Source organism: Loxodonta africana, chromosome Y (genome assembly GCF_030014295.1).
Source record: "Loxodonta africana isolate mLoxAfr1 chromosome Y, mLoxAfr1.hap2, whole genome shotgun sequence".
NCBI lineage: Eukaryota > Metazoa > Chordata > Mammalia > Proboscidea > Elephantidae > Loxodonta > Loxodonta africana.
This window is the reverse complement of record NC_087370.1, coordinates 23,060,960-23,088,448: the sequence shown is the minus strand read 5'-3', so window position 1 is coordinate 23,088,448 and position 27,489 is coordinate 23,060,960. Positions and strand designations below refer to the sequence as shown.

The window sequence follows — 27,489 nt, the reverse complement described above, 5'->3', positions numbered from 1 at the left end:
TGAGGACAACAATGTGTTTGGTTTGGTGGGGACCCTCAGAACACTGGGCTAGAGGTCTTGTGTTTTTTGTTTTTTAAACCACTGTGATATTATAACGAAAAGAGCTAATGAGTGGTCTTATGGATTGAGTCATGTCCCCCAAAATGTCTGTGATTAATCCTAATCCCCATACCTGTGGTTATAATCCCATTTGGGAACGGGTTTTCTTTGCTTTGTTAATGAGGCTTTCTTGGTGGTATAAGGTGCCCAAGTCTCGTTGCTTGTTTCTCTCTTTTATATCTCAAAAGAGATTGGCTCAAGACACAATCCCATCTTGTAGATTGAGTTCTGCCTCATTAACATAACTACCACATATCCCACCTCATTAACATCACAGAGGTAGGGTTTACAACACACAGGATCATCACATCAGATGACAAAATGGCGGACAATCACACAACACTGGGAATTATGGCCTAGCCAATTGATACACATATTTTGGGGAACACAATTCAATCCATGACAGCGACCCCATGTGTGCAGAATAGAACTATGCTCCATAGGATTTTCAAGACTATCTTAGTTTCTGAATAGTGTTGTAACAGAAATACCACAAATGGATGGATTTAAGAAACAGGAATTTTATTTTCTCACAGTTTAAGAGGCTACAAGTCTGAATTCAGGGTGCTGGCTCTAGGGGAAGGTTTTATTTCTTTTCTAATTGTGTTCCACACAGCAACGTGTACAAAATACTCAAAGACCAAGAATTTTCAAATGCATTATTTACATATATTTTCCAATACATATTGCATAGAAAACTCGGTGTTTTTCTGAGATTTGAGCTGATAGCTCTCCCGAGAGGTTAGATAAAAATAAGGGAAGGACTTAAAAAGAATTTATAAGCTGCAAGATCACTTAAGCTGTATCAAATTATTTTTAACAAAGCAAAAACAAAAACAAATCAAACCCATTGCCACTGAGATGACTCCAACTCACGGCCACCTCTCCTATTCCAGAGCAAAGCTGTGCCCCATGGGGTTCTCTTGGCTGTAATATGTCTTTTTAAAATTATTTATTGTTGTTGAGAATACACGCAGCAGAAAATACACCAATTCAACAACTTCCATATGTCCAATTAAGTGACATTGACTACATTCTTTGAGTTGTGCAGCCATTCTCACCGTCATTTTCTGAGTTGTTCCTCCCCCATTAACATAAACTCACTGCTCCTAAGGTTCCTATCTAATCTTTCCAGTTGCTGTTGTCAGTCTGGAAACCCTGGTGGCATAGTGGTTAAGAGTTCGGCTGTTAACCAAGAGGTTGGCAATTCAAATCCACCAGGTGCTCATTGGAAATCCTATGGGGTAGTTACTTCTACTCTGTCCTATAAGGTCGCTAGGTCCCATACAGACAGTTCTTTAAAGGAACTGCAATCTTTATGGCTGTAATATTTATGGAAGCAGATTCCCAGGCTTTTCTTTGCAGCACCGCTGGTTGGGTTCAAACCACCAACATTTAGGTTAGTAGAACAGAACCAACTGTTAGTGACACCCAGGGCCCTTGAGTTATAAAGGAATTACCTACAAGTTTTACAGAAATAAGGTCTTAGTCTTTATGTGCTTCAAGGATGACTTACAAGCTAAAAGAATGAGTGATTATTTTAATTATTCTGCCCTGGAAGATGGGGCCATGAATGTGAAGAGTGCGGTTGTGGGGAAGGTGCCTCAAGGATGAGCACTTCTGCTTCCAGTTTTGGGGACACTCGGTGTGCTGGGCAGGGCTTCTGTGTGGGAACTCAGAGCTCTCTAACTCGGAAGCCTGGGGGTCAGTGGTTCCCACTGGTCTTCAGGATCTGCCTCAAAAACCAAACCAAACCCATTGCGTGGAGTCTATCCTGACTCATAGCGACCCTACAGACAGAGTAGAACTGCCCCGTAGGGTTTCCAAGGAGCACCTGGTGGTTTTGAACTGCCCACCTTTTGGTTAGCAGTTGAGCTCTTAACCACTGTGGCACCAGGGCTCCCTGTATGGGTAAGAAATTCTCTAAAGCCCAGGGCTGATGGAAAAAGTGTCCTTTCTTATCAAGAACCTTGAAATTCAAGGATTCCCTCGGTGGCACAAATGGTTTAGTATACTCAGCGTATTCAGATTGAATAATTAATTGTTCTGAGATTTAAATATAACTTTGTGTCAAATAATATAAAATGATAGCTGATATAGGTTGATTTAAGGAGCTGTGGTAGCACAATGGTTAGGGGCTAGGCTGCTAACTGCAAGGTCGGCAGTTGAAACTCACCAGTGCCTTTGACGGAGCAAGACCTGGGGATCTGCTCCCGTAAAGATGACAGCCAAGAAAACTCTATGGGGGAAGTTCTACTCTGTCATATAGGGTTGGCGTGTGTCAAAAATGACTTGATAGCAAATAACAACAACAATGAATTGATTCATGTCCCCCCAAAAGATATGCTTAAGTTCTATTCCCCAAGACCTGTGAATGTGATCTCGTTTGGAAATAGGGTCTTTGAAGTTGTTATCAGTTCATATGAGGTCATACTGGAGTAGGGTGGGCCTTAATCCCCTCTGAGTGGTGTTCTTCTAAAAGGGCGGGGGGGGGCGGCCAGAGAGGTAGACACAGAGGAGAGATGGCCACGTAAAGACAGAGGCAGATTTTGGAGTGATGCGGCCACAAGCCCAGGAATATCAAGGAGCTAGGACAGAGGCCGGAGCCCTGATAGCGAAGTGGTTAAGAGCTTGGCTGCTAACCAAAAGCTTGGCAGTTCGAATCCAAGCTGCTCCTTGGAAACCCTATGGGGCAGTTCTACCCCGTCCTTTAGGGTCACTACGAGTCGGAATCAACTCGACAGCAACAGTCTTAGATAACTAATACGGAACCAAATAAACTCTTTCCTTCTGAAGACTGAAAAAAGGAGTCTCTCAGAAAGAATTCAGAGAAATGGCCACTTGAGACACACGCAGCTTTATGGCACTTTAAATAATTCAGAGGCGATAGGTCAAAATTACATGGAATCTTAAAAGCTTCACATAAAATATTAAATCAAATGATAGGACTAAATATTAAATAATATGAAGACAAAATACTCTAACCTATAAATATTTGCCCTCTGGGTGGGCCTGTATTTGTACATCAGAACATTGTACTAATACATATTTAATAATAACAAGGCTTTATGCTAATGTAAAAGTTTTCTTCCTGGTAGTGACTGAAAGAAATTCTTTTTTTTCCGCAATATATTCCAAATTCCAAACCAAACCTACTGCTGTCCATTGAGTAGATCTCTGCTCCACAGGTTTTTCAATGGCTGATATTTAGGGTGATGAGTTGGGGTCAACTCAGCTGCAACTGGTATGAATCCAATATGAGTGAAACCCATGACCTGTTGCTGTCGAGTCAATTCCAACTCATAGCGACCCTATACGACAGAGTAGAACTGCCCGATAGGGTTTCCAAGGAGCGGCTGGTGGATTCAAACTGCTGACCTTTTGGTTAGCAGCCGAGTTCTTAACCACTGTGCCACCAGGGCTCCTGGTATGGATCCAGTATGAGCGGTGGCCTCATAAAAGAGAAGAGACTCAGACACATGGAGGGAAGATGGCCATGTGAAGAAACCTCTATAAGCCAAGGAACACCAGGGCCCCCCAGAAGCTGGAAGAGATAAGACAGGATCTTCCTTTAAAGTGGATAGAGGGAGCACGGCCCTGACATTGCCCTGAATTTGGACTTCTGGTCTCCTGAACCTCGAGACAATAAATTTCTTTAAAGTCATCCATGTTGTACTGTTTTGTTACTCCACCCCTAGCAGCCAAGACAAGGAGATTCACCTGCATATAAAAGAAAACTTAACTAAGTGGCTTCAACCATTCACAGGCTTATTTTAGACAACTCCCAGGGTCTGCGAGCACATTCATTGTAGGTTCTAGCCCTGCTAGGATTTGGAGGGAGTGTATGTTTAATGAAGGAGTCCTATCGGCATAATGATTAAGTGCTATGGCTGTTAACCAAAAGGTCAGCAGTTTGAATCCACCCGCCGCTCCTTGGAAACCCTATGGGGCAGTTCTACTCTGTCCTATAGGGTCGCTATGAGTTGGAGTCGACGTGACTGCAACGAGTTTGGTTTTTTTTTAGGTCAATGGTAGTCAATATTGTTTCATATGTATGTACTGGAAACCCTGATGGCATAATGGTTAAGAGCTATGGCTACTACCCAAAACATGGGGAGTTCGAATCCACCAGGTGCTCCTTGGAAACCCTATGGGACAGTTCTACTCTGTCCTGTAGGGTTGCTAGGAGTCAGAATCAACTAGCCGGCAACAGGTTTGGTTTTGGTTTGGTGTTTTTAATGAAGGCACTCTGGTGGAAGAGTAGTTAAGCACTCAGCTGCTAACCAAAAGGGCTGCAGTTGGAACCAACCAGCCACTCTGCAGGAGAAAGATGTGGCAGTCTGCTTCCATAGAGATTACAGCCTTGGAAACCCTATGGGGAAGTTCTACTCTGTGCTGTTGAGGCAAAATCAACTCAATAGCAATGGATTTTGATATGTTTAATGAGCAAGAATGGTGGCGTAGTGGTTAGGTGCTGCATCTGCTAACCAAAGGGTTGGCAGTTCGAATCCACCAGGTGCTCTATGGGGCAGTTCTACTTTGTTCTATAGGGTCGCTATGAATCGGAATCAGCTCGATGGCACCGGATTTGGTTTTTTGGTTAATAAGCAAGAGTTCCACAATGCTTTCTGGTCAATGTTTGCTTCCTTTCTCGTCTGAAGAGAGCTTTATAAGAAAGAACACAGGTAATGATATTGAAAAATAAATACAGGGATCTATACATTATCACTGCTAATCCCCGGAGATGCAGGAAGCAAATATTTCAAAAACAATGCACAAAATGGCAGCAAGAGGTTTTAGAAAAATGCACACCTTTTTGGTGTCTACAGGTGCTTGTCAGAAACACTGGTGGTGTAGTGGTTAAGTGCTACGGCTGCTAACCAAAGGGTTGGCAGTTTGAATCTGGCAGGCACTCCTTGGAAACTCTATGGGGCAGTTCTACTCTGTCTCTGTCCTATAGGGTCGCTATGAGTTGGAATTGACTCGACGGACCTGGGTATAGGTGTTTGTCAGCAGTTTGAATCAACCAGACCTCTTTGGAAACCCTATGGGGCAATTTTATTTTGTCCTATGGGGTCGCTATGAGTCAGAATCGACTCGATGGCAATGGGTTTGGTTTTGGTTTTGGACAGGTGTTTGGTGGCTATGGTTTGCCTAGGGAATTTCAGGGATACGTAAGTCCTTATTTTATTGCTTCCATTTTTGGAAAGGATGCCTCATACGGAGAGTGTTAAGACTCATGTTTCAAAGCCCCTGGGGATTGGGTAAGCAGTTATAAAAGGTAAGGCAACCATTGCTTGGGTGCGTGGCGTGCCTCAGAGAGAGAAAGGTTCAAGAAGAGCTGTTACTGTGGCCACCTTGTTCATCACTGAGGTTCTGCGTTCTGGAAGGGCGTGGTGGGCGCAGCCCAGCTCTGCTCTGTGGGGTCTGTTATAGATGGAGTCGTGCCCCCAAAATGAGTGTTGGAATCCTAACCCCTTTACCCATGGGTGTGATCTTCTGTGGAACAGGGTTTTCTTTGTTATATTAATGAGTCCTGTCTTTGTTATCTAGAGCTGATGTAACCACAGAAACACCACAAGGGGGTGGCTTTAACAAACAGAAATTTGTTTTCTCACAGTTTAGGAGACTGGAAGTTTGGGTTCAGGTCCCTGGCTATAGAGGAAAGTCCTTCTTTCTCCAGCTTCTGCTTCCTGTTTCCTTGGAGATTTCCACCTGTCTTGGCATCTGTTTTACCCCATTCTCTTGGATGTGCATAGTCTGTGCCCTGCTCCTGGGGAAAGATACCTGACGTACAAGAGACGACAAACGGTGAACCAGAAGCCAAACTAAAGATTCCACCAATTCTAAAGATGGGAAAATATTTATGACGAGCAATGGATTTAATTCTCTACAGAATATGGGAACATTTTTTTCCAATGGGAAAATTTGCAAACTCCAATATTTTGTGCTCCCCAAGGGTATCTCTGGTTACTAAAATCCGCGTTCAGCTCCTATACGCATTTAAAACTCAGGCTTTTCTGTATAAAGGAAATTAGGACAGCCGTGGGCAGATTCCAATCACAAGGGGGAACCACTGAAGCCCACGGACCCGAGTTGGAGCGCTCTGTATTCCCGCACGGAAGCCTTTTCCTGCTCACCGGAAGCGGAAGTGTGCCTCCTTGGTCGGTGTCCGTCCCGCTCCGGTGTGAGGTCGGTGTGGCAGCGGCTGCTTCCTGGAGGCCGCGGAGGTGGGACCTGCGTCTCTTGGTGCATGGACAGGTGAGGTGGTGGGAGCCGTTGGAGCCGCGCAGACCTGTGGTGCTCAGGGAGACATGCAGGGTCCCGGGCCTCCCGGGCGCCGGGGTCGCTCCCTGTGTGTGTCGGTGCGTGGACAGGTGAGGTGGTGGGAGCCGCGCAGACCTGTGCTGCTCCGGGAGCGGGGAGACATGCAGGGTCCGGGGCCTCCCGGGCGCTGGGGTCGCTCCTGCCGTCTGAATGGCGCGTCCCCACGTGGTGTGGAGACACAGGTGCGTGGTCACCTCGAGCTGCTCCTCAGCTCTCAGTCACCGCCGGCCGGTGTGTGTATTTAACGTTTACTGAGCTGTTTCCGGAGGGCTGGGCACGGGGTCGAGGACTTTGTCTAAGGCACCTCCTTTGAGCCTTCAAACACCAGTGCCAGGGAGGGACAGTTTGTAGCGTTTTACAAAAGTCTAATAATCTTGGAGAAATTCAATAGTCTCCTGTAGACAAATATCTAGTACGTGGCAGTGTGGTCTCACACATAGGCGTTCTCTGGATATTTCGTGTCAGTGGGATCCTAGGACATTTCTCCTTCTGTGTCAGACTCCTTTCACTTACCACGGTGTTGTCAGCTTTCACGCCCCAACGTTTATGAAAAGTGTTTCTCGTTACGACTGAACGATCGTACGTTTACTTTGTGCGTGCGTCTGCTGTTGGACATCTTCCTACTTTCTGGCTGTTACGAATAGTGCTGCCATGAACGTTGGTGTCAAAAGACCTGTTTGCATCCCTGCTCTGAAGCCTTTGGGGGATATACCTGTTGTTGTTTTTAGGGGCCATCCAGGTGTTTTAGACTCACAGCGACAGTAGAACTCTAACCATAGGGTTTTCTCGGTTGTAATCTTTAGGGAAGCAGATGTCCAGGTCTTTCTCTCGCAAAGCCGCCCCGTGGGTTCTGACAGCCAGCCATTCGGTTAGCAGCCGAGTGCTTAACCCTTTTGACCACCAGCATCCCTAGAAGTGGACGTTTCTGGGTCACATGGTAACTTTATGTTTAACATTTTGAAAAACTGCTGGTCTTTTCCACTGAGGCTGCACCATTCTGCAGTCCCATGAGCAGTTTCTCCATGTTCTCTACAACTCTTCTGTTTTTCTGATGAGACGGTATCTCCTGTGGTTCCCTGATGACTGATGGTATCGAGCATCTTTTCATGTCTTCATTGCCGGTTTGTGTATCATCTTTGATGAAATAACTAAGTTTTTTGCTCATTTTTAAAATGGTTGGTATGTTGTTGAGTGGTAGGAGTTCTTTATATCTCCTGGATACTAAACCCTTACGGCATACATCATTCCCAAGTATAAGGAAACCTGGGAAAGCCCCCACCTGTCTAAGCTGGAGACCTGTCAGAGAAGGAAAACGCAAATATTTTCCACTAAAATGAGTGATAGAAAAGTGGTAAGACTGCACCGTGTCAAAGCTGGAAAACTTGGGAGACTGAGAAGAACAAGGCAGTCCCGTCGAGTTCCGGCTCTGACAGGTTTCACTGCATTTTCTTCCATTGTGTAGGTCGTGTCTTCACTTTGTTGACGAGCTCCTTTGAGGCCCCAAATTTTTATCTGTTTTATGTTTTATTGCTCGTGCTTTTGGCATCATATGTAAGAACCCACTGTTGAAAACTAGTGTGTGGAGAAAATAAATGTGCTTATTTTTTAAAATTGTAAAAATATTGCTTGTGTCAAGAAGTTCAAAAGCGCAGAGAGTAAAAACGATCATTAAACACTACTTGTAATCTCAGCATCGTTAGAAAAATGTGGTGCCTTTTATTTTTCCCTTTCCTTCCCCAGAGATAACCCATTGCCATCAAGTTGATTCCAACTTATAGCGACCCTATACGACAGAGTAGAACTGCCCCATAGAGTTTCCAAGGAGCGCCTGGTGGATTCAAATTGCTGACCTTTTGATTAGCAGCCGCAGCACTCAACCACTAAGCCACCAGGGTTTCCTCCCTTGAGATAGGTATCCTAAAAATAACCCCTTTTTGGATTGGAGTTCCCCTTGGAGACATGACTGGTAATGTAGTGAACTCGTATGAAATACAAACCTTCATTCTAAGCTACTAAATTTTCCGAGTTCAGAGTCTAAGAATTACCCCCGAGATAACACCACAGTATCAATTTACATTTGCTAAAGGCCTAATCCCTGCCAGAACTGTGTTCTTCCTTTCCTTTAGCTTGAAGCTTCAGAAGAATTAAAGGATGAAACAAACAAACAAACAAAAAAACCTCAGGGGGGAGAAAGAAATGCTAATTACAAAAGCAACAGGAAAAGTACCCATCATATATTACAGTGCTATAAATGATATGAAAAAAAAAAAAGCATAATAGAAGGGTTTTAAATGCACATAATTAAAAACAAAATTAATGAGCCTTGATGAGTTCCTTGATAAAGCTTGAAAAATACCTTCTTCCTGATAATTTACCCATATTAATATCAAATAACAGTGAATGGGTTGATCTATAAGGAACAGAGTTATAAAGGTGAACCCACAACTTCAGCACTGGACTCCCTGACTCCCTGGAGGAAATGAGGTTCAACTTTTGCAGCCTGGCCAGGCCTGGTTGCTCCTCATGCTCTGGGAGAGGTAAATTCCTCCATCTGTGATCTTGTTGCAGAAAGGAGAGGCCCATGGAGCTGCATGAAGAATGCAGGTGTGTGTTTGGGGGGCTGGAGCCTGTTCTGCCTTCAGTGTAAAGGCCCTCAGGGTGGAGCATTGCCCTGAGCCTGGGAGGAGGCCAAAGGCCTGTCACTCCCTGTTTCCTCAACACTATTTCCTCCCTATCCTTCTTCCATTTCAGGTCTCAGGTGTGGTACAGGGAGAACTAGTCCAGTCCAGGCATCTGGGGACCTCGGGCGACCATCTTGCACATTCCTCAATCACAAGGAAGGATTTCAACTGCTCTGGCTGGTGTGTGGACCAGACATTGTTCATCTGCCTCCAATCTGCCCAGTGCTCTGCTTTCACTCCTGTCCCTCTTTCAGAAGTGCCTTTTTGGGATCAGAGACAACATTCCCTTAGACTTCCAGAAGGTGGAGAAAGAAATGGTGAGTTCTATGGAGAATTGGGTTATCCTTACCATAAGTGGGTGAGGCTGGATCAGAATTGTTGGGGAAGCAGCTGTGTGCTGCGGGACTGTGGTTCATCAGTGAAGAAAAAAGGTGGCAGAGGAGGCCAAGGGACTGAGGCCTAGGAGGCACCCTGAGGCCCTGCTCCACTGTCACTGGGCCCTTCCCCTATACACATGTGGCTTTTTAGGATTTAGATGTCTGGGGTCACCTTCCTAATGTGACTCTCAGAGCTGGCACCCTGGGGCATTAACATCCCCACCCTGGGCCTTGGTGCTCTGTGTTGAATGACAGAGTCTCCTGACCAGAGCCTGAAGATGGAGCATCTCTGGCTGTGGAGGCTGAGCCCCACCCTCCAGAGCCATCTTTGTCCGGTCTCTCTGACCAGTGTTCTTGACTCCCCGCAGGCACTGGAGCATTTTCTCTGCAGTTGTAAAACTACAGCTCCCCCTCTCACACTGTGTTATGGGATAGAAAAGGGGGTGGAGAGTTTGTAGGGGAAGGCCCTGACTGTTCATGGGGTCCTGGGTCATGGTAGTGCTCTCCTGATGTCAACAAAGTTACAAAACTTGGAACAGTGCATCCAGCTGGATCCTGTGTGCGCTCCACAGACCTGTTTTTCCCCCATTTGGGAATTTTTTTTACCTCAAGACTTTCAGGTGTGTGGAAAGCATGACTCCGCAGTCTTGGTCCTCATCCTTCTACCTCTGCCTAGAGCTGGTATTTACTGCCTGTAATGTTTTACTGTTCCCTGTAGTCTTGAATTGTTGCTGTTTAGTGCCGGTGAGTCGATTATGACTCATAGAGACCCTTCGTACGACAGAATGGAACTCTGCCCAGTCCTGCACCATCCTCAGAATCGTTGCTGTGTTTGAGCTACAGCGTCAGTCCATCTCATTGACAGCCTTCCTCTTTTTAGGTGATCTCCTGCCTTACCAAGTATGATGTCCTTCTCCAGGGACCAGTCCCTTCAGATAATATGACCAAAGTACGCGAGATGAAGTCTCGGCATTCTCACTTCTAAGGAGCATTCTGGCTGTACTTCTTCCAAGGCAGATTTGTTCGTTCTTCTGGCAGTCCATGGTGTATTCAATATTCTTTGCCAATACCATAATTTAAAGGTGTCAGTTTTTCTTCGGTCTTCCTTGTTCATTGTCCAGCTTTCACATGACTGTGAGGTGATTGAAAATACCATAGCTTGGGTCAGGCGCACCTTAGTCTTCAAGGTAACATCTTTGCTCTTCAACACTTTAAAGAGGTCTTTTGCAGCAAATTTGCCCAATGCGATGCGTCTTTTGATTTCTTGGCTGCTGCTTCCTCAGGTGTTTATTGTAGATCCAAGTAAAATGAAATCTTTGACAACTTCAGTCTTTTCTCTGTTTATCATGATGTTGCTCATTGGTCCAGTTGTGAGGATTTCTGTTTTCTTTATGTTGAGGTGTAATCCATACTGAAGGCTGTGGTCTTTGATCTTCATCAGTAAGTGCTTCAAGTCCTTTTCACTTCCAGCAAGCAAGGTTGTGTCCTGTGAGTATCGCAGGTTGTTAATGAGTCTTCCTCCAATCCTGATGCCCCGTTCTTCTTCATATAGCCCAGCTTCTCATATTATTTGCTCAGCATACAGACTGAGTAGGTGTGGTGAAAGAACACAACCCTGAAAATCATCCTTTTTTTGTTTGTTTTTCTTTTTTTAATTGTGCTTTAGGTGCAAGTTTATAGCTCAAGTTAATTTCTCATAGAAAAATTTTTACGCATTATTTTGTGACATAAGTTGTAATCCCCAACATACACATTTTTTAATTTTATACCACGTAGTATCCCCTTATTCTGTCCGGACAACTGCCCGTTGCTCTGTGTACAGGTTTTTCATGAGCGCAATTAAGCCTTCTGGAATTCCCATTCTTTACAATTACCTGTAATTTGTTATGATCCACACAGTCAAATGCCTTTGCGTAGTCAATAAAACACAGGTAAACATCTTTCTGGTATTCTCTGCTTTCAGCCAGGACCCAAGTGACGGCAGCTATGATATCCCTCATTTCATGTCCTCTCCTGAATCCAGCTTGGATTTCTGGCAGTTCCCTGTCGATGTACTGCTGCGAGCGTTTTTGAATGATCTTCAGTAAAATTTTACTTGTGTGTGATATTAATGATATTGTTCGATAATTTCTGCATTCTGTTGCATCACCTTTTTTTAGAATGGGCATCTTTGAGTTGGATGTCCAGGTAGCTGTCTTCCAAATTTCTTGGCATAGACGAGTGAGTGCTTCCAGAGCTGCATCTGTTTGTTGAACCATCTCGGTTGGTATTCCATCTGTTCCTGGAGCCTTGTTTTTCGCCGATGGTTTCATTGTAGGTTGGACTTCTTTCTTCAGTACCATTGGTTCTTAATCATATACTACCTCCTGAAATGGCTGAACGTCGACCAGTTTTGTTGCAGTGACTCTGTGATTCTTTCCATCTCCTTCAGAATTGCACCTTGAGACTTGGAATTTTAATTGAGTTCTTTCAGCTTGAGATATGCCAAGGGTGTTTTTCCCTTTTGGTTTTCTAACTTTGAACATTTCATTATATTACTTTACTTTGTCTTCTCAAGCTGCCCTTTCAAAGCTTCTGTTTAGCTATATTATGTTGTCATTTCTTCCGTTTGCTTTAGCTGCTCTACATTCAAGAGCAAGTTTCAAAGTCTCTTCTGACATCCATTTTGATCTTTCTTTCCTGTCCTTTTAATGACCTTTTGCTTTCTTATGTGTGATGTCTTTGATGTCATCCCACAAGAAGCCTGGTCTTCAGTCGGTAATATTCAGTGTGTCAAATCTAATCCATTTCAGGTGGGATATTTTTAAGATCATATTTTGACTCTTGCAGACTTGTTTTAATCTTCTGCTTCAACTTGAACTTGAGTATGAACAATTGATGGTCTTTTCACAGTCAGTCCCTGGCCTTGTTCTGACGGATGATATTGAGCTTTTCCATCGTCTCCTTCCACAGATGTGGTCAATTTGTAGTCCATGTGTACAGTCACCGTTTATGTTGGTGAAAGAAGGTATTTGCAATGAATAAGTCGTTGGTCTTGCAAAACTCAGTCACGCGCTCTCTGGCATTGTTTCTATCACCAAGGCCATATTTTCCAACTACCGAGCCTTCTTCTTTGTTTCCAACTTGCGCGTTCCAATCACCAGTAATTATCAATACATCCCGATTGTATAATGTAATAGAATAATACTGTATAGTTCAATTAGTTTGAATTCACAGTAGGAAACCTTTTCCATGGGCCGTTAAATTATTTTAATTTCTCAGTAGTGTTTCTGCTTTAGGGGAAAGTCTTTTTCCTTTTCAGCTTCTTCCTCCTAGGCTCCTTGGTGACCTTCATGTGTCATGGCATCTGTCTTCGCCCATCTGTTTTCTTGCTGCTTGCTTAATCTCCTTTAATGTCTCAATAGAGACTGACAGAAGACACATCCTCCATTAATACTACCCCAAACCTATGCCCAAAAGGAATAATAACCACAGGGATAGGGTTAGGCTTTATAACACATGTTTTCTGGGACGGACACAATGCAATCCATAACTCCATCCTCCAGTTTTCGAGGGAAACATCTGACATGCAGCCTTGTGTACTTACAAGGAATTGATGAATTTCACCTAAGTTATCAAGTTTGTGGGCATAGAGTTATTCGTGATAGTCCTTTATTATCTTTTTAACGTCTGCGGAATCAGTGCTGATGGCCCCTCTTTCATTCCTGATATTAGTTGTTAGTATCTTATCTGTTACCAATTTTGTTGACCGCCCCCCCCTCCCCCGCTGCAAAGAACCAGGTTTTTGTTTTGGTGACTTTTGTCTGTCAAGTTCCTCTTTTCGATTTTATTGACTTATTCTCTGATTTGTATTATTTCTGTCCTTCTCCTTACTTTGAATTTAACTGGTTCTTCTTTTTCTTGTTTCCTAAGACAAAATCCTAGGTTATTGATTGATATTAGATCTGTCTTCTTTTCTATTATGTGCCTTCAGTGTTATAAATTTCCGTCTCAGCATGGCTTTCTCTGCATCCAAGAAATTTTGGTAAGTTCTGTTTTTATTTTCACTTAGTTTAAACTATTTTGTAATTTCTCTTGGGACTTCTGTGTCCCATATGTTATTTAGACATGTGTTGTTTAATCTCTATGTATGTTGGGATTTCCCAGCTATCTTTCTTTTATTGGTTTCTAGTTTAATTCTAATCTGTAGTGTTTCCCAGTTACTGACACCTCACCCTGCCTTCACCCTGTGCTTTATGTTTTGTTGTGTGTTCTGGTGGATCTTAGGGAAGAAGGCGTACTTGTTTGTTCAAAAGGAAGTGATGGCCTGAATGAGAGTGTTTCCCTAATTTCTGCTGTTTGCTAACTGTTCTAAAGTATAAAGAGGAAGGAATAAGACTGCAATTGGTCGTAGTCAAACTGTGGAGAGATTATTTCAGTGTGTTGGAAGTCTGTGAGACAGGATATAATCAGTGAGGAAGTGAATGTAGCTGGGGATGGAATGAGGCAGGTGGCTATACCCTAGAGTAGACCTTGGTAGGACATAAAACCTTGTTTCAAATCCCTAAGAATTCTCAGCTCCCCAGGACTGTCAGCTTCACCCTTTGTCCTTGTACACAATGGAGTACATGGCACCTTGCTGATTCAGGATGTGTGCGATGTTTTAGGATCTAGTGATCGCTGAGGATGTGGCTGTGGTCTTTAGCCAGGAAGAGTGGGCTTTGCTGGATCTTGCCCAGAGGAAACTCTACAGAGATGTGATGATGGAAACCTGCAAAAACCTGGCTTCAGTCGGTAAGAATGGCATTGTTTTTATCTAACTTTATTCCTTTAGTGAACAAAAACATTTTACTCATCGACTTTGCTCTACTCCTTGGGCTGAGGAATGTGAATAAATTGTTAAATGAAGCAGGCGTGGTCCCTCGGTCTGTGGAGCTCACATATCCTGGCTTTCCCATGAACATAAAGCTCTGTGTGTTGAAGTGAACTTTCATTTCCCTTGTGACTAAATGCTCTGAGGCTCTCTAAGTGTTGTAAGTGTAAGCATTGACTTCAGGGTCACTTGGGACATTGAGAGATATGTGGTTTGGGACCTTGTAGAGAGTTTTACTGTGTCGATTACAAGTTTTTTTTTTTTTTTGTGCTTTAGGTGAAATTTTACAGCTCAAGTTAATTTCTCACACAAAAATTTATACACACATTGTTATGTGACACTACTTGCAATCCCTATAATGTGACAGCACACTCCCCCAGGTTTCCCATGTCCATCCAACCAGCTCCCGTCCCTTTCTGCCTTCTCATCCTGCCTCCGGACAAGAGCTGCCCTTTTGGTCTTGGGTATCTGCTTGAAGAAACACACTCCTCACGAGTATTTTTTATGTTTTATTGTCCAGAATAGTCTTTGTCTGAAGAGTGGGCTTTCGGAATGGTTTTAATTCTGGGTTAACAGAGTGTTCAGGGGCCGTGGCTTGGGGTGTTCACCCAGTCTCAGATGATTAAGTCTGGCCCTTTTATGTGAATTTAAGTTCTGCTTCACACTTTTCTCTCTCTCTGTCAGGGTGGTCATTGATGGTAGCCGGGCACCATCTAGTTCTTCTAGTCTCAGGTGGTGGAAACTCTGGTTTATGTGGCCCTTTTCTCTCTCGGGCTAGTATTTTCCTTGTGTCTTTGATGTTCTTCATTCTCCTTCACTCCAGGTGGGTTGGGACCAGTTGATGCATCTTAGATGGCTGCTTGCAAGCTTCTAAGACATCAGGTCCCTGGAATGCAGAACATTTTCGTAATAAACTTTGGTATGCCAGTTGACTGAGATGTCCGCCAAAACCGTGGTCCCCAGACCCTAGCCCTGGATACTCTGCGTTTCAAAGTGTTTGATTGTGTCCAGGAAGCTTCTTACGTTTTGGTTTAGTCCAGTTGTGCTGACTTCACCTACATTGTGTGTTGTCCTTCCCTTCACCTAAGATGATTCTTGTCTACCATCTAGTTAGTGTGATTACAAGTTTGACACAATTATTTTACTGCAAGTTAACTCACACCTGTCCATCTTTGGAGACCCTGAAGAGCAAAGTATTGGCTCAGCATCAAGCAAATGCTCATTGTTCTTCACAGTCCTCCCTCATGATACGCATTTCTCCATGAGCACCACGTCAGCTTTACATGTTTGTTTTCCCAGAGAAGCAAAGGGAAGATATGAGGACAGTGGAAATCGTTCTCATCCAGGTCCAGTGTGTCAGGAAGCACCAGGAAAGCCAGAATTTTTTTTTTTTTATTGTACTTTAGTCGAGAATTTACAGAACAAACTAGCTTCTCAAAGACAGTATACATATTGTTTTATGACAATGGTAAAACCCCATGACATGTCAACACTGTCCCTTCTCAACCTTGGGTTCCCTGTTACCAGCTTTCCTGTCCTCTCCTGCCTTCTAGTCCCTGCCCCTGGGCTGGTGTCCACTTTTAGTCTCATTTTGTTTTATGGGCCTGTCTAAGCTTTAGCTGAAGGGTGAACCTCAGGAATGACTTCAGTGCCTGGAGCCCATACTCTCGGGGTTTTCTCCAGTCCCTGTCAGGCCAGTAAGTCTAGTCTTTTTTGTGAGTTAAAATTTTGTTATACATTTTTCTCCAGATCCGTCTGGGAGACACTATTGTAATCCCTGTCAGAACAGTCAGAGTTGGTAGCCGGGCACCATCTACTTGTGTTGAACTCAGTTTGGTGGAGGCTGTGGTAGTTGTGGTCCGTTAGTCCTTTGGACTAATCTTTCCCTTGTGTCTTTGGTTTTCTTCATTCTCCCTTGCTCCAGATGGGGTGAGACCAGTGGAGTACCTTAGATGGCCGCTCACAAACTTTTAAGATCCCAGATGCTACTCACCGAAGTAGAATGTAGAACATTTTCTTTATAAACTATGTTATGGCAGTTGAGCTAGGTGTTCCCCAAGATCATGGTTCCCACAGCCCTCAGCCCAGTCATTTGGTCCTTCAGGGAGTTTGGATGTGTCTATGGAGCTTCCATGACCTGGAAAGCAAGAGTCTTTTTTGAAGGAATTACATTTGAATCAGTCAGCTAGAAAAAGTCTGTTTTGAGTTGAGGACACAACTTCCCAGATACCTGAGCTTCCCTTTTTGACTTCAGTACTCCTCCCACACCTGTGGTCATGGAGACCCTTTTTCTCTTTTCATGTTGCATGTGTGTTTTGTCCGATATCTTTCTACTTGCCTCTTCAGATTACACCTATTCACATCTCCATCACTCTCGGTCCTCATGAAAGTATTTCCTAATAAATTGCTTTTTAACCATTGCCAAAGTGCTGAAACAATGAAGTGTGGCTGAGTCTTTCTTTGTTCACAGTGGCCTTTTTCCCCTAATAATTCTTTTTCTTTTTGTTTCATATTGTGAACCTCAACTTGAATTATTGGGCCAGTCTCTCGAAATCTTAATGGTGGAGAAAAGCTATCCCGGAAACATGTAATGGGGCAATTCATGAAGAATAATATGTGCGTTCAGTGTTGTAAATTTCCCTGTCAACATGCCTTTCTCTGGACCCAACAAATTTTGGTAAGTTGTATTTTCATTTTCACTTAAACTATTTTGTAAGTTCTCTTGGACTTCTTTGTCCCACATGTTATCTAGAATTGTCTTGTTTAACCTCCTTGTTATTGGGATTTCCCGCTATCTTTCACTGATTTCTAGTTTAATTCCATTGTGGCCTGAGCACATACTTTGTATGATTTCTCATCTTTTAAATTTTTTAAGTTATGCTTTGTGGCCCAGAATGTAGTCTACCTTGGTGAATGTTCCCTCTAAGCTTGAGAAGACCGTGTATCATGTTGTTTTTGGATGACATATTGCGTCAATGTCATTTAGATCTAGTTGATTGGTAGTGTTGTTTGTTCAGCTGTGACCTTTCTCATTTTCTGCCTGTTGACTCTTTCAGTTACTAATTGAGGGATGTTGAAGTCTCTAACTGTAATAGTAGATTTGTTTATTTCTTTCATTTTTCTCCAGCTCTCTTTGGGACACTCTATTGTGATCCCTGTCAGAGCAGTCAGTGGTGGTAGCAGGGCACCATCTAGTTGTGCTGGACTCAGTCAGGTAGAGGCTGTGGTACTTGTTTTCCAATAGTCGTTTGGACTAGTCTTCCCCTTGTTTCTTTGGTGTTCTTCATTCTCTTTTACTCCAGATGGGATGAGACCAGTAGAGTATCTTAGACGGCCACTCATAAGCTTTTAAGACCCCAGATCCCACTCACCAAAGTAGAATGTGGAATGTTTTCTTTATGAACTATGTTATGCCAGTTGTGATCGATGTTCTCCCAGACCATGGTCCCCAGCCATCATACCAGTAATTTGGTCCCTCAGGGAGTTTGGATGTGTCTATGCAGCTTCAATGACCTTACCTTGGTCAAGTTGTGCTGGCGTCCCCAGTATTGTGTACTGTCTTTCCCTTCACCAAAGTTACCAGTTATCTATTGCCTATTTAGTGTTTTTCCATTCCTACCCTTCCCTCCCTTGTAACCATCAAAAAATGTTTCTTTTTGTGTGTAAGCCTTTTTGTGAGTTTTTATAAGAGTGGTCTCATACAATGTTTGTACTTTTATGACTGACTTATTTCACTCAGTATAATGCCCTTCACATTTATCCATGTTGTGAGTTGCTTCGCAGATTCATTATTGCATTGGGGCAGCAATACGGCCTGTGACCTCAATTTCCTGAGTTCAGTATGTTCAGGTTTTTCCTTGGGAGGATGGGAGTGATGACTTAAAAGCTCCTTATGTATCCAACCAGAAAGTGGAGGTCTTGGTTTATGTTTTGTGTCATGTTACTTTCTTTAAAGTATTTATGCTGCTTTTTTTTTCCAGTTTCCAAAATTTACGTATTTTGTCTATTGCTAATGACCTTTTCTGTTCTGGGTATAAGCAGTGTATCTTTCCTTTTCCTGGGCATGAAGGCTAGTGGAGCCCATTGACTCCTGTGCCTCCACGTTGGGATTTTTTGAGTCTACAAGCATGTGAAATGTATGTGAGTGTTTCCAAAATCACCATAGTTGGCGTCCATATTTTTAGAATTAGAAGTGTAATCTTTCTTTCCCTTACGAAGCCAAGTTTCTCTACCTAATGTTTTCTAAAATGATTAATTTGCTCGCTGTGCTAACTTAGTAAAGATAAATATGCTTGTGTCACTTCTGCTCATCCCCTTACTGTGCTGCATATTCCGTAGAACGTATTGCCACTTGATATTTTATATACATACATATTTAAATTTACTGTGCACATTTAAAGAACTTACAACCCGTGTTCATCTGAATATGTGTTTCTGTTTGATTCAGTGATGTGTCTACTTTGCTAACATGAAGCAGGCTCTATGTCCGTGTTGCCTAAATCTATTTTAATAATGAAGTTAGCCACAGTTAAAAGTCTGAAGGTAAGAAGTCTTGCCTGACACACAGGGCTTTGTCAGGAGAAGTACCTCCGAGTTATGCGACTTGAATAGGATATTTCCTTTGTCTTCTTCCCCTAGTATCCAGCAGGGCTCTAGATCATCATGGAGTTACTAGAGAATAAAAAACAAACCCCTTGCTGTTGAATTGATTTCAACTCACAGCAACTCTATAGGACAGAGTAGAACTGCCCAATAACGTTTTCAAGGACCGACTGGTGAGTTTGAACCGCTGACCTTTTTGTTAGCAGCCGTAGCAGTTAACCACTACACCACCAGGGAGAATTCTGATTGTTAATTTTTGGAGAATAACAACCAGAATAACAACAAAACTGTGTGTATATGAACAGAAATGGAGCTGTCAGGAATTTAGGCCTTAAAGACAAATTGACCTGGCTCGCAAATGTTCCATGTAGAGAACATGGAGTATGTGATTAAGTGATTGTCTCTAACTTTACTCAGCTATGAAGTGATTGAAATAATATCAGTATAGAAGTAATGAGATAAAAATGACCTAGTGCACTGTTTACAATAGCAAAAAGTTGGAAGCAACCAAGGTGCCCTTCAACGGATGAATGGATAAATAAATTATGGTATAGTCACACAATGGAATATTACGCATCGGTAAAGACCAATGATGAATCTGTGAAACATTTCATAACATGGAGGAATCTGGAAGGCATGGGGAGTGAAATTAGTCAGTTGCAAGAGGACAAATATTGTATAAGACTGCTATTATAAGAACTCAAGAAATAGTTTAAACAGAGAAGAAAATATTCTTTGGTGGTTATGAGAGGGGGGAGGGAGGTAGGGAGGGAGAGTGGTTTTCACTAATTAGATAGTACATAAGAACTATTTTAGTTGAAGGGAAAGACAACACAATACAGGAGAGGTCAGCACAACTGGGCTAAACCAAAACCAAAGAAGTTTCCCGAATAAACTGAACGCTTTGAACGCCAGCGTAGCAGGGGCAGGGGTCTGGGGACCATGGTTTCAGGGGACATCTAAGTCAATTGGCATAGTAAAATCTATTAAAAAAACATTTTGCATCCCACTTTGGAGAGTGGCGTCTGGGGTCTTAAACGCTAGCAAGTAGCCATCTAAGATGCATCAGTTGGTCTCAACCCACCTGGAGCAAAGGAGAATAAAGAACACCAAAAACACAAGGTAATTATGAGCCCAGGAGACAGAAAGGGCCACATAAACCAGAGACTACATCATCCTGAGACCAGAAGAACTACATGGAATTAGATGGTACGTGGCTACAACCAGACTGCCCTGACAGGGAATGCTGCAGAGAACCCCTAAGGGAGCAGCAGAGCAGTGGGATGCAGACCCCAAATTCTTATAAAAAGACCAGACTTAATGGTCTGACTGAGACTGGAAGGACCCCAGAGGTCATGGTCCCCAGACCTTCTGTTAGCCCAAGACAGGAACCATTCCCAAAGCCAACTCTTCAGACAGGGATTGGACTGGACTATAGGATAGAAAATGATACTGGTGAAGAATGAGCTTCTTGGATCAAGGAGACACATGAGACTATATGGGCATCTCCTGTCTGAAGAGGAGATGAGAGGGTAGAGGGAGTCAGAAGCTGGCCAAATGGACATGGAAAGAGAGAGTGGAGGGAAGGAGTGTGCTGTCTCATTAGGGGGAGAGCAATAACTAATGTATATAAGGTGTTTATAAATTTTTGTATGAGAGTCTGACTTGATTTGTAAATCTTCACTTAAAGCACAATAAAAAATTTTTTTTTTAATGAGCCAGTGTGTTGATAATTTTTGCAAACTTTTCACAAACTATAGTTGCTCAATATGGGATATTTTATTACTCGATTGTATGATGAATATTAGGGATTTTAATGACTTTCAAAATACGTAACGTGGCCCACTGCAGTAGAACAGACTTTTGGATTTTGGCTGTAGCTCAGAGTTTGCTGTGGCCCCATGATACCAGGACTGATTAGAGATGACATACTCAGCTCACTTCACCACTTCGCTGGCAAGAGGAGTCTTAGTACTCTAAAGCTGCTCTGGTTTAGCACCCAAAGAGCAGTTTACCAGCTATTTCTCTCCTCATTCCATGAGGAAGCCAACTGGTTGGTGTTATGTCACAGAAGTCAGTCTTTGAAACCAGGGGATTCCAGTGGTCAGGGTTCAGGTAGTCATGGTTGTGTGCATTCCAGGGGCTGCAGATGTGAGAGAATTCTGGAGTGGGACCTCTAGAGGGCTGGCATGTAAGTCTCTGTTTCCTAGGCTTCATGGACAATTTAGTAGTTAAACCATCTACTTTTAAACTTAGGAAGTTTTTTTGCAGTAAAAGTTACATATAACAAAGTATTTGCAAATTCAGCAATGTTTACATGTGTAACTTGGTCACATTGATTACATTTATCGATTTGTGCAGTCATTACAAGTGGAAGTTGTAACCTAAGTCAGCAAACACGAGGTCATGCTCTTGTTTCTGTAGAGGTAGTGCTCTTTGTTGTCTTACAATGTTAGAATGTGTTTGTGTGAGGTTGTACGAGTTTGTGTTTGTTGAAGGGGCAGTCACTAATATGTAATTGGTGTACAGTTGCATCAGGTTTTTGTGAGAATTGTAGGGAGACTTGGATTCTCCTGTTTACTTGAGTAGTCTCAGATAGAAGACAAAAACTTGTCAAATCCCTAGGAATTCTCAGTTCCCCAGGACTGTCAGCCTCACCCTTTGTTCTTGTACACAATGGAGAACATGATACCTTGCTGATCCAGAATGTGTGGGATGTTTTAGGACTCAGTGGTCATTGAGGATGTGGCCGTGATCTTTAGCCAGGAAGAGTGGGCATTGCTGGATGTTTCTCAGAGAAAACTCTACGTAGATGTGATGATGGAAACCTCCAGAAACCTGGCCTCAGTAGGTAAGAACGGCCTTTGTCTGTTTAATTTATTCCTTTCGTAAACAAAAATGTTTGACTTAGTTCCCATATTTGGGCTGAGGAATGGGAATAAATTGTTAAGTAAAACAGGTGTGGTTCCTTGATCTGTGGAGCTCACATATCCTGGGTTTCCCCGTGAATGTGAAGCTCTGCGTATTAAAGTAAGTTTTCATTTTTTGTGTGATTAGAAGCCCTGAGGCACTTAAGTTTTGTACATGTAAACATTGGTTTCAGGGGTCATTTTGGGGCACTGAGATTTGTGGTTTGGGACCTTGCAGAGATTGACTTAAGTTGTAAATGTTCACCTAAAATATAATAAAAACAAAAAAAATGTGGCTGAGTCTTTCTTTATTCATAGCAGCCTTTTTCCCCCTAATAATTTCTTTCTTTTTTTCACATTGTGAACCTCAACTTTGATTATTGGGTCAGACTCTCGAAACCGTCATGAGGGAGAAAAGTTATCCAGGGAACATATAACGGTGCGACTCATGAAGAATAACACCTGTTCCTCCATGTTTGGAGAAATCTCTGAATTACATGACAGTAAAGATCAGCGTAAAAACCAGGGTAGACTTTTGAGGTGAGTGTCATTCAAACAAGAAAGAGCAGTGCCACAGAAGAAAGTTGTAAGTTGTCCTGATGTTAAAATACACATATGCATATTTACATATATTTACCAAGACACGAAACCAATTCATAATGGTTCAGTAGTTGCCAATGTAAATGAGGGAAGCATAGGTGTTGCATAGCAATCAAATCTGTTGCTGGTCAGATGTTGACTTGAGTAGGAAACAATCAGTGGGGCCCCACTCAAAGATGATGACCAACTACATCGCTTTGGACATGTGTCACTCTCCACAGTCGTACAAATAATCCATTGCCCTGCGTCAGGCTCCTGAAACTTTCAGCATCCATGCAGGAGATTAGATCATAGCAACAGATTTTCTTCCCATGGAATGGATACACTGCCCTCGTGTACATCGAAAGTTGCTGAACCGTTACAAACTGGTTCAAAGGCCTGATGTTTACTGATATATGCATCATCTCCTAACTGTCTCTTTATCCGGCATTTCACACTTATGACAGTAGTAAAAAACATCTATTTTCTGCGTTTTAACAACTTCAATCTGGCATTAAACAAATGCCACTGTGCAAGGCAAGTATAACACTGGCTGCGATGATTAAGGTTATGTGTCACCTTGGTTGGGCCATGATTCACCATGTTTTGCAGTTGTGTTATGATGTAATTTGGGAGTTACCTAATGATGTAATTTGGCAACTGTTTAATTATATAATTTTTGCAGTCATGGAATACCGTGGTCCTCCATTTCTTGATCTGATATGGCCATTCTTTATTTCTACATAATGCAGAATTTGCATAACCACGTGGTCATTGGAATCTAATCATGTTGATAAGTGAGGAGATGGTGTGGGTGTGTATACATAAGCACACATATGTGTATATTTACATTTATATTTGTGTGTTTATTCATATATATATAAACTTAGCTGTAAAATTGTGTTCAGAGAATTTTCAGGATACAACATTTTCATAAATACGTGTCAGATAGCAAGTATTTGAAACATTTTACTTGGATACAATTATCAGAAAGCCTTATATTTTAGAAAAACAGTGACAGTAATGTTAGTATCTCTGCTGAATGATTTAACACATGAAACAGGAGACACATCAGGGCAAAAACCACACACGTTCACTGTATTTGGTAGTGGTGAAATGGGAAGAAATTTATTTCCAACAGCATCTTGCCTGTTTTTTACAGAAGTCTTACAGTAGAGAACCTCTGTGAAAGTAACGAAGACAATCAATGTTGGAAAACCGTCAGAGGGATTCCATGTCTTACTGTGCTAAAAAGACATCTTGGAGAACCAAATCCTATTGAATGCTGTGAGTGTGGAAAAGCCTTCATGGAGCACCCATCATATAAACACCATGGCAGATCTCACACTGGATACAATACCTGTCAGTGTAAGGAATGTGCAGAAGCCTGTACTAGTTCGTCTCAGTTAACCACTCCTATGAGAACTCTTAATGGAAAGAAACCCCGTAAATGTAAGGTATGTGGGAAGGACTTCATTTGTATCTTAACCCTTAAGAATCCTATGATGACGCTCACTGGTGAGAAATGCTATGAATGTAACGAATGTGGGGTAGATTTCCCTAGTTTCTCATCCTTTCGGACACATGTAAAACGTCATAAGCATGAATGTAAAGAATGTTGTAAAATGTATAGTGATTCTTTATCCCTCGTTTTACATATGAAAATTCATAACAGAGATAAGTCTTACGAATGTAAGGAATGTGGGAAAGCCTTTAGTGTTGCCTCATCCCTGACTCAACATATAAGAACTCACAGTGGAGAGAGGCCTTATGAATGTACAGAATGTGGGAAAGCCTTTAGTCGTTTGTCACACCTCACTATGCATAAAAGAATTCACAGTGGAGAGAGGCCTTATGAATGTAAGGAATGTGGAAAAGCCTTTAGTCGTTTCTCACACCTCACTATGCATAAAAGAACTCACAGTGGAGAGAGGCCTTATGAATGTAATGAATGTGGGAAAACCTTTAGTCGTTTCTCACACCTCACTAGGCATAAAAGAACTCACAGTGGAGAGAGGCCTTATGAATGTAAGGAATGTGGGAAAGCTTTTAGTCAGAGCTCATCCCTTAGTCAACATACAAGAACTCACAGTGGAGTGAGGCCTTATAAATGTAAAGAATGTGGAAAAGCCTTTAGGTGTTCCTCACATCTCTCTCAACATGTGAAAATTCACAGTGGGCAAAGGCCTTATAAATGTGAGGAATGTGGGAAAGCCTATAATAATTCCTCAGCTCTCAATAAACATAGAAGAATTCACAGTGGAGAAATGCCTTATGATTGTAAAGAACGTGGCAAAATCTTTAGGCACCCTTCACACCTCACTACACATAGAAGAATTCACAATGGGGAGAGACCTTATGAATGTAAGGAATGTGGGAAAGCCTATAGTTGTTCCTCATCCCTCATTCATCATATAAGAAGTCACTCTGGAGAGAGGCCTTATGAATGTAAGGAATGTGGGAAAGCCTATACTTGTTCGTCATCCCTCATTCATCATATAAGAAGTCACACTGGAGAGAGGCCTTATGAATGTAAGGAATGTGGGAAAGTCTTTCAGCGAGCCTCACATCTTACTAGACATAGTAGAATTCACAGTGGAGAGAGACCTTATGAATGTAAGGAATGTGGGAAAACCTTTAGTAGTTCTGTTCGCCTCTCTGACCACATAAGGAGTCACACTGGAGAGAGGCCTTATGAATGTAAGGAATGTGGGAAAGCCCTTAGTTGTTCCACATCCCTCACTCTTCATATACGAACTCATACTGGAGAGAGGCCTTATGAATGTAAGGAATGTGGGAAAGCCTTTAGTCAGTCCTCAGCCCTCAACACACATAGAAGAATTCACAGTGGAGAGCGACCCTATGAATGTAAGGAATGTGGGAAAACCTTTAGTACTTCCTCTTGCCTCTCTGAACACATAAGGACTCACACTGGAGAGAGGCCTTATGAATGTAAGGAATGTGGGAAAGCCTTTTGTCGTTCCTTATCCCTCATTTATCATATAAGAACTCACACTGGAGAGAGGCCTTATGAATGTAAGCAGTGTGGGAAAGCCTTTAGTCAGTCCTCATCCCTGACTCATCATATAAGAACTCACACTGGAGAGAGGCCTTACGAATGTAAGCAATGTGGGAAAGCCTTTAGTCGGTCCTCAGGCCTCACTCATCATATAAGAACTCACACTGGAGAGAAGCCTTATGAATGTAAGGAATGTGGGAAGGTCTTCAGTCAGTCTTCAGCCCTTACTCATCATATAAGAACTCATTGGAGACAGACCTTATGAATGTAAGGAATATGGGAAAGTCTTCAGACGATACCCACATCTCAATACACATAGAAGAATTCACAGTGGAGCAAGGCCTTATGAATGTGAGGAGTGTAGGAAAGTCTTTAGTAGTTTCTCACATCTCACTTCACATATAAAAACTCACATTGGAGAGATTACTCTATGTCAGAAGTGGTATGTTTCATCCTTACTGCTGTAACTTCAAATGGCAGATTTCCAAAAGTCTACGATTACAGAACGAAGTTTCTCAGCGAGTAAGAGAGCAATGCTAACTCAAAGAAGGCGTCATTAGAGCTACTTTGTCCCTTTGGGAGAAATGACAGTTTCATTGTAAGTGAGGCTGTCCTCATCAGTGTTTGTTTCTTTCTCAGTTCAAGCTAAATTTTACCTTTCTGAGAGCTTTAAGCTATTACAAATAAGGCTGTAGTGAATAGCCTTGAACAAATGTGATTTTATATTTTTTTAATGATTTTATCAATGTTAACATTGCATACAATTAGAAACACTTGTGTTTGGTTTAAGAGTGTTCCGTTTTCCTATTTAATGCTTTTCCTTCCATTTGTTCCTATCGTAAAAGTAACTTTTTTACCCTTTGTAATTATTAAGTTTCTCATAGGGCAGTACTTTCAGACTGTGTAAATATTCTGTTTTTCATCATATTTTGGGCTACTAATTTTAGTATCCATTGATCATTTTTACTTAGTATTATTATCAGTGTGCTGTTTACTGAACATTTTCTGTCCCATTCATTTCCTCTATGTTCATCAATTGGAATTCTGCCAGAAATAGTTTCCCTTTCCTTTCTCTTCCCTTTAGTTATTTATTAAATTATTTGTAACAGTACAGGCGGCCCGTGAATTAGTAACAAGTTCCATTCCTAAATCTATCTTTACATTGCATTTGTACGCAAGTTGTAACAGATAGGTATGGTTCATATCTAACATAGGTTGGTGAAACGTTTGTCCTAATATATACTATATAGTGTAGGTTTCTATGCATAAAAATCATTAAACGCTTGCAGATATATTAAGACAGCACTAACATAATGATACAGAAATGAAAGTTTTGATACCTGTTGCAAAGTAGCACCCCTTTGTTATTATAATCTTTGCTGCTTCATTAGATTCCGCCTTGGTGTGCCTCCCATACTCCCGACTTTGGAATCCAGAAAGCTAACGACATGGGCACTGTGCATACAAGACACCACATTTCAGGAGGGTGGGTGGAGGGGACAGGGAAGCGTGGATCATGGACCTTGTACATGCGCAGCTCCACGACGACATTGGAGGGGGCATTGGCCTCTGCCCAGCTCCAAGCAGTCAGAGTGAGCTGTGTGCGAACACTGCACTGTCAGTGGTCAGGGGATGCTGGGCTTGAATTTCTGCAGGAAGGGGGTCTTAATTTGTAATACGTTTTACAGGCATTGGTTTGTAACTACAGGTTGTACATTCATAAGCCAGGAATGGCCCATATAGGCTCATCCATATTACTTCTTTTTTTTCTTTTCTTGCTCATATTGTCCCAGACTTGGTTATTAGGAACTGCCTTAAGTAGGTTTCTGTATTCATTTGACATGCTCTCAGTATTGTTTGAACATTCCTTTCTGCCAGTGATCAGGGATCATCTTGTCCCTTTCATGTCTGAGCCCTGACATCAGATTTTTCTCCAAGAAAGCCTGGTTCCTTTTATTAGAAAATGATTTTTAGAAACAAAGATTTGGGAATTATATATGTATATTGGTACCAGACCCTCAAACTGGAAACCAAAAAGCCAAAC

At 42.3% G+C, this 27,489-nt stretch overlaps 1 protein-coding gene across 1 annotated transcript; it reads left to right on the top strand.

Annotated features, from left to right (window-relative positions):
* Positions 1 to 6,169: 6,169 nt before the first annotated feature.
* Positions 6,170 to 25,817, top strand: LOC135227244 (zinc finger protein 420-like). Its single transcript, XM_064278798.1, has 7 exons — positions 6,170 to 6,360; positions 9,178 to 9,424; positions 14,131 to 14,257; positions 16,880 to 17,013; positions 21,663 to 21,789; positions 22,237 to 22,387; positions 23,589 to 25,817. The coding sequence occupies exons 2-7, from the start codon at positions 9,422 to 9,424 to the stop codon at positions 25,708 to 25,710; spliced, it is 2,664 nt and encodes an 887-aa protein (XP_064134868.1). The 5' UTR covers positions 6,170 to 6,360; positions 9,178 to 9,421; the 3' UTR covers positions 25,711 to 25,817.
* Positions 25,818 to 27,489: the final 1,672 nt, after the last annotated feature.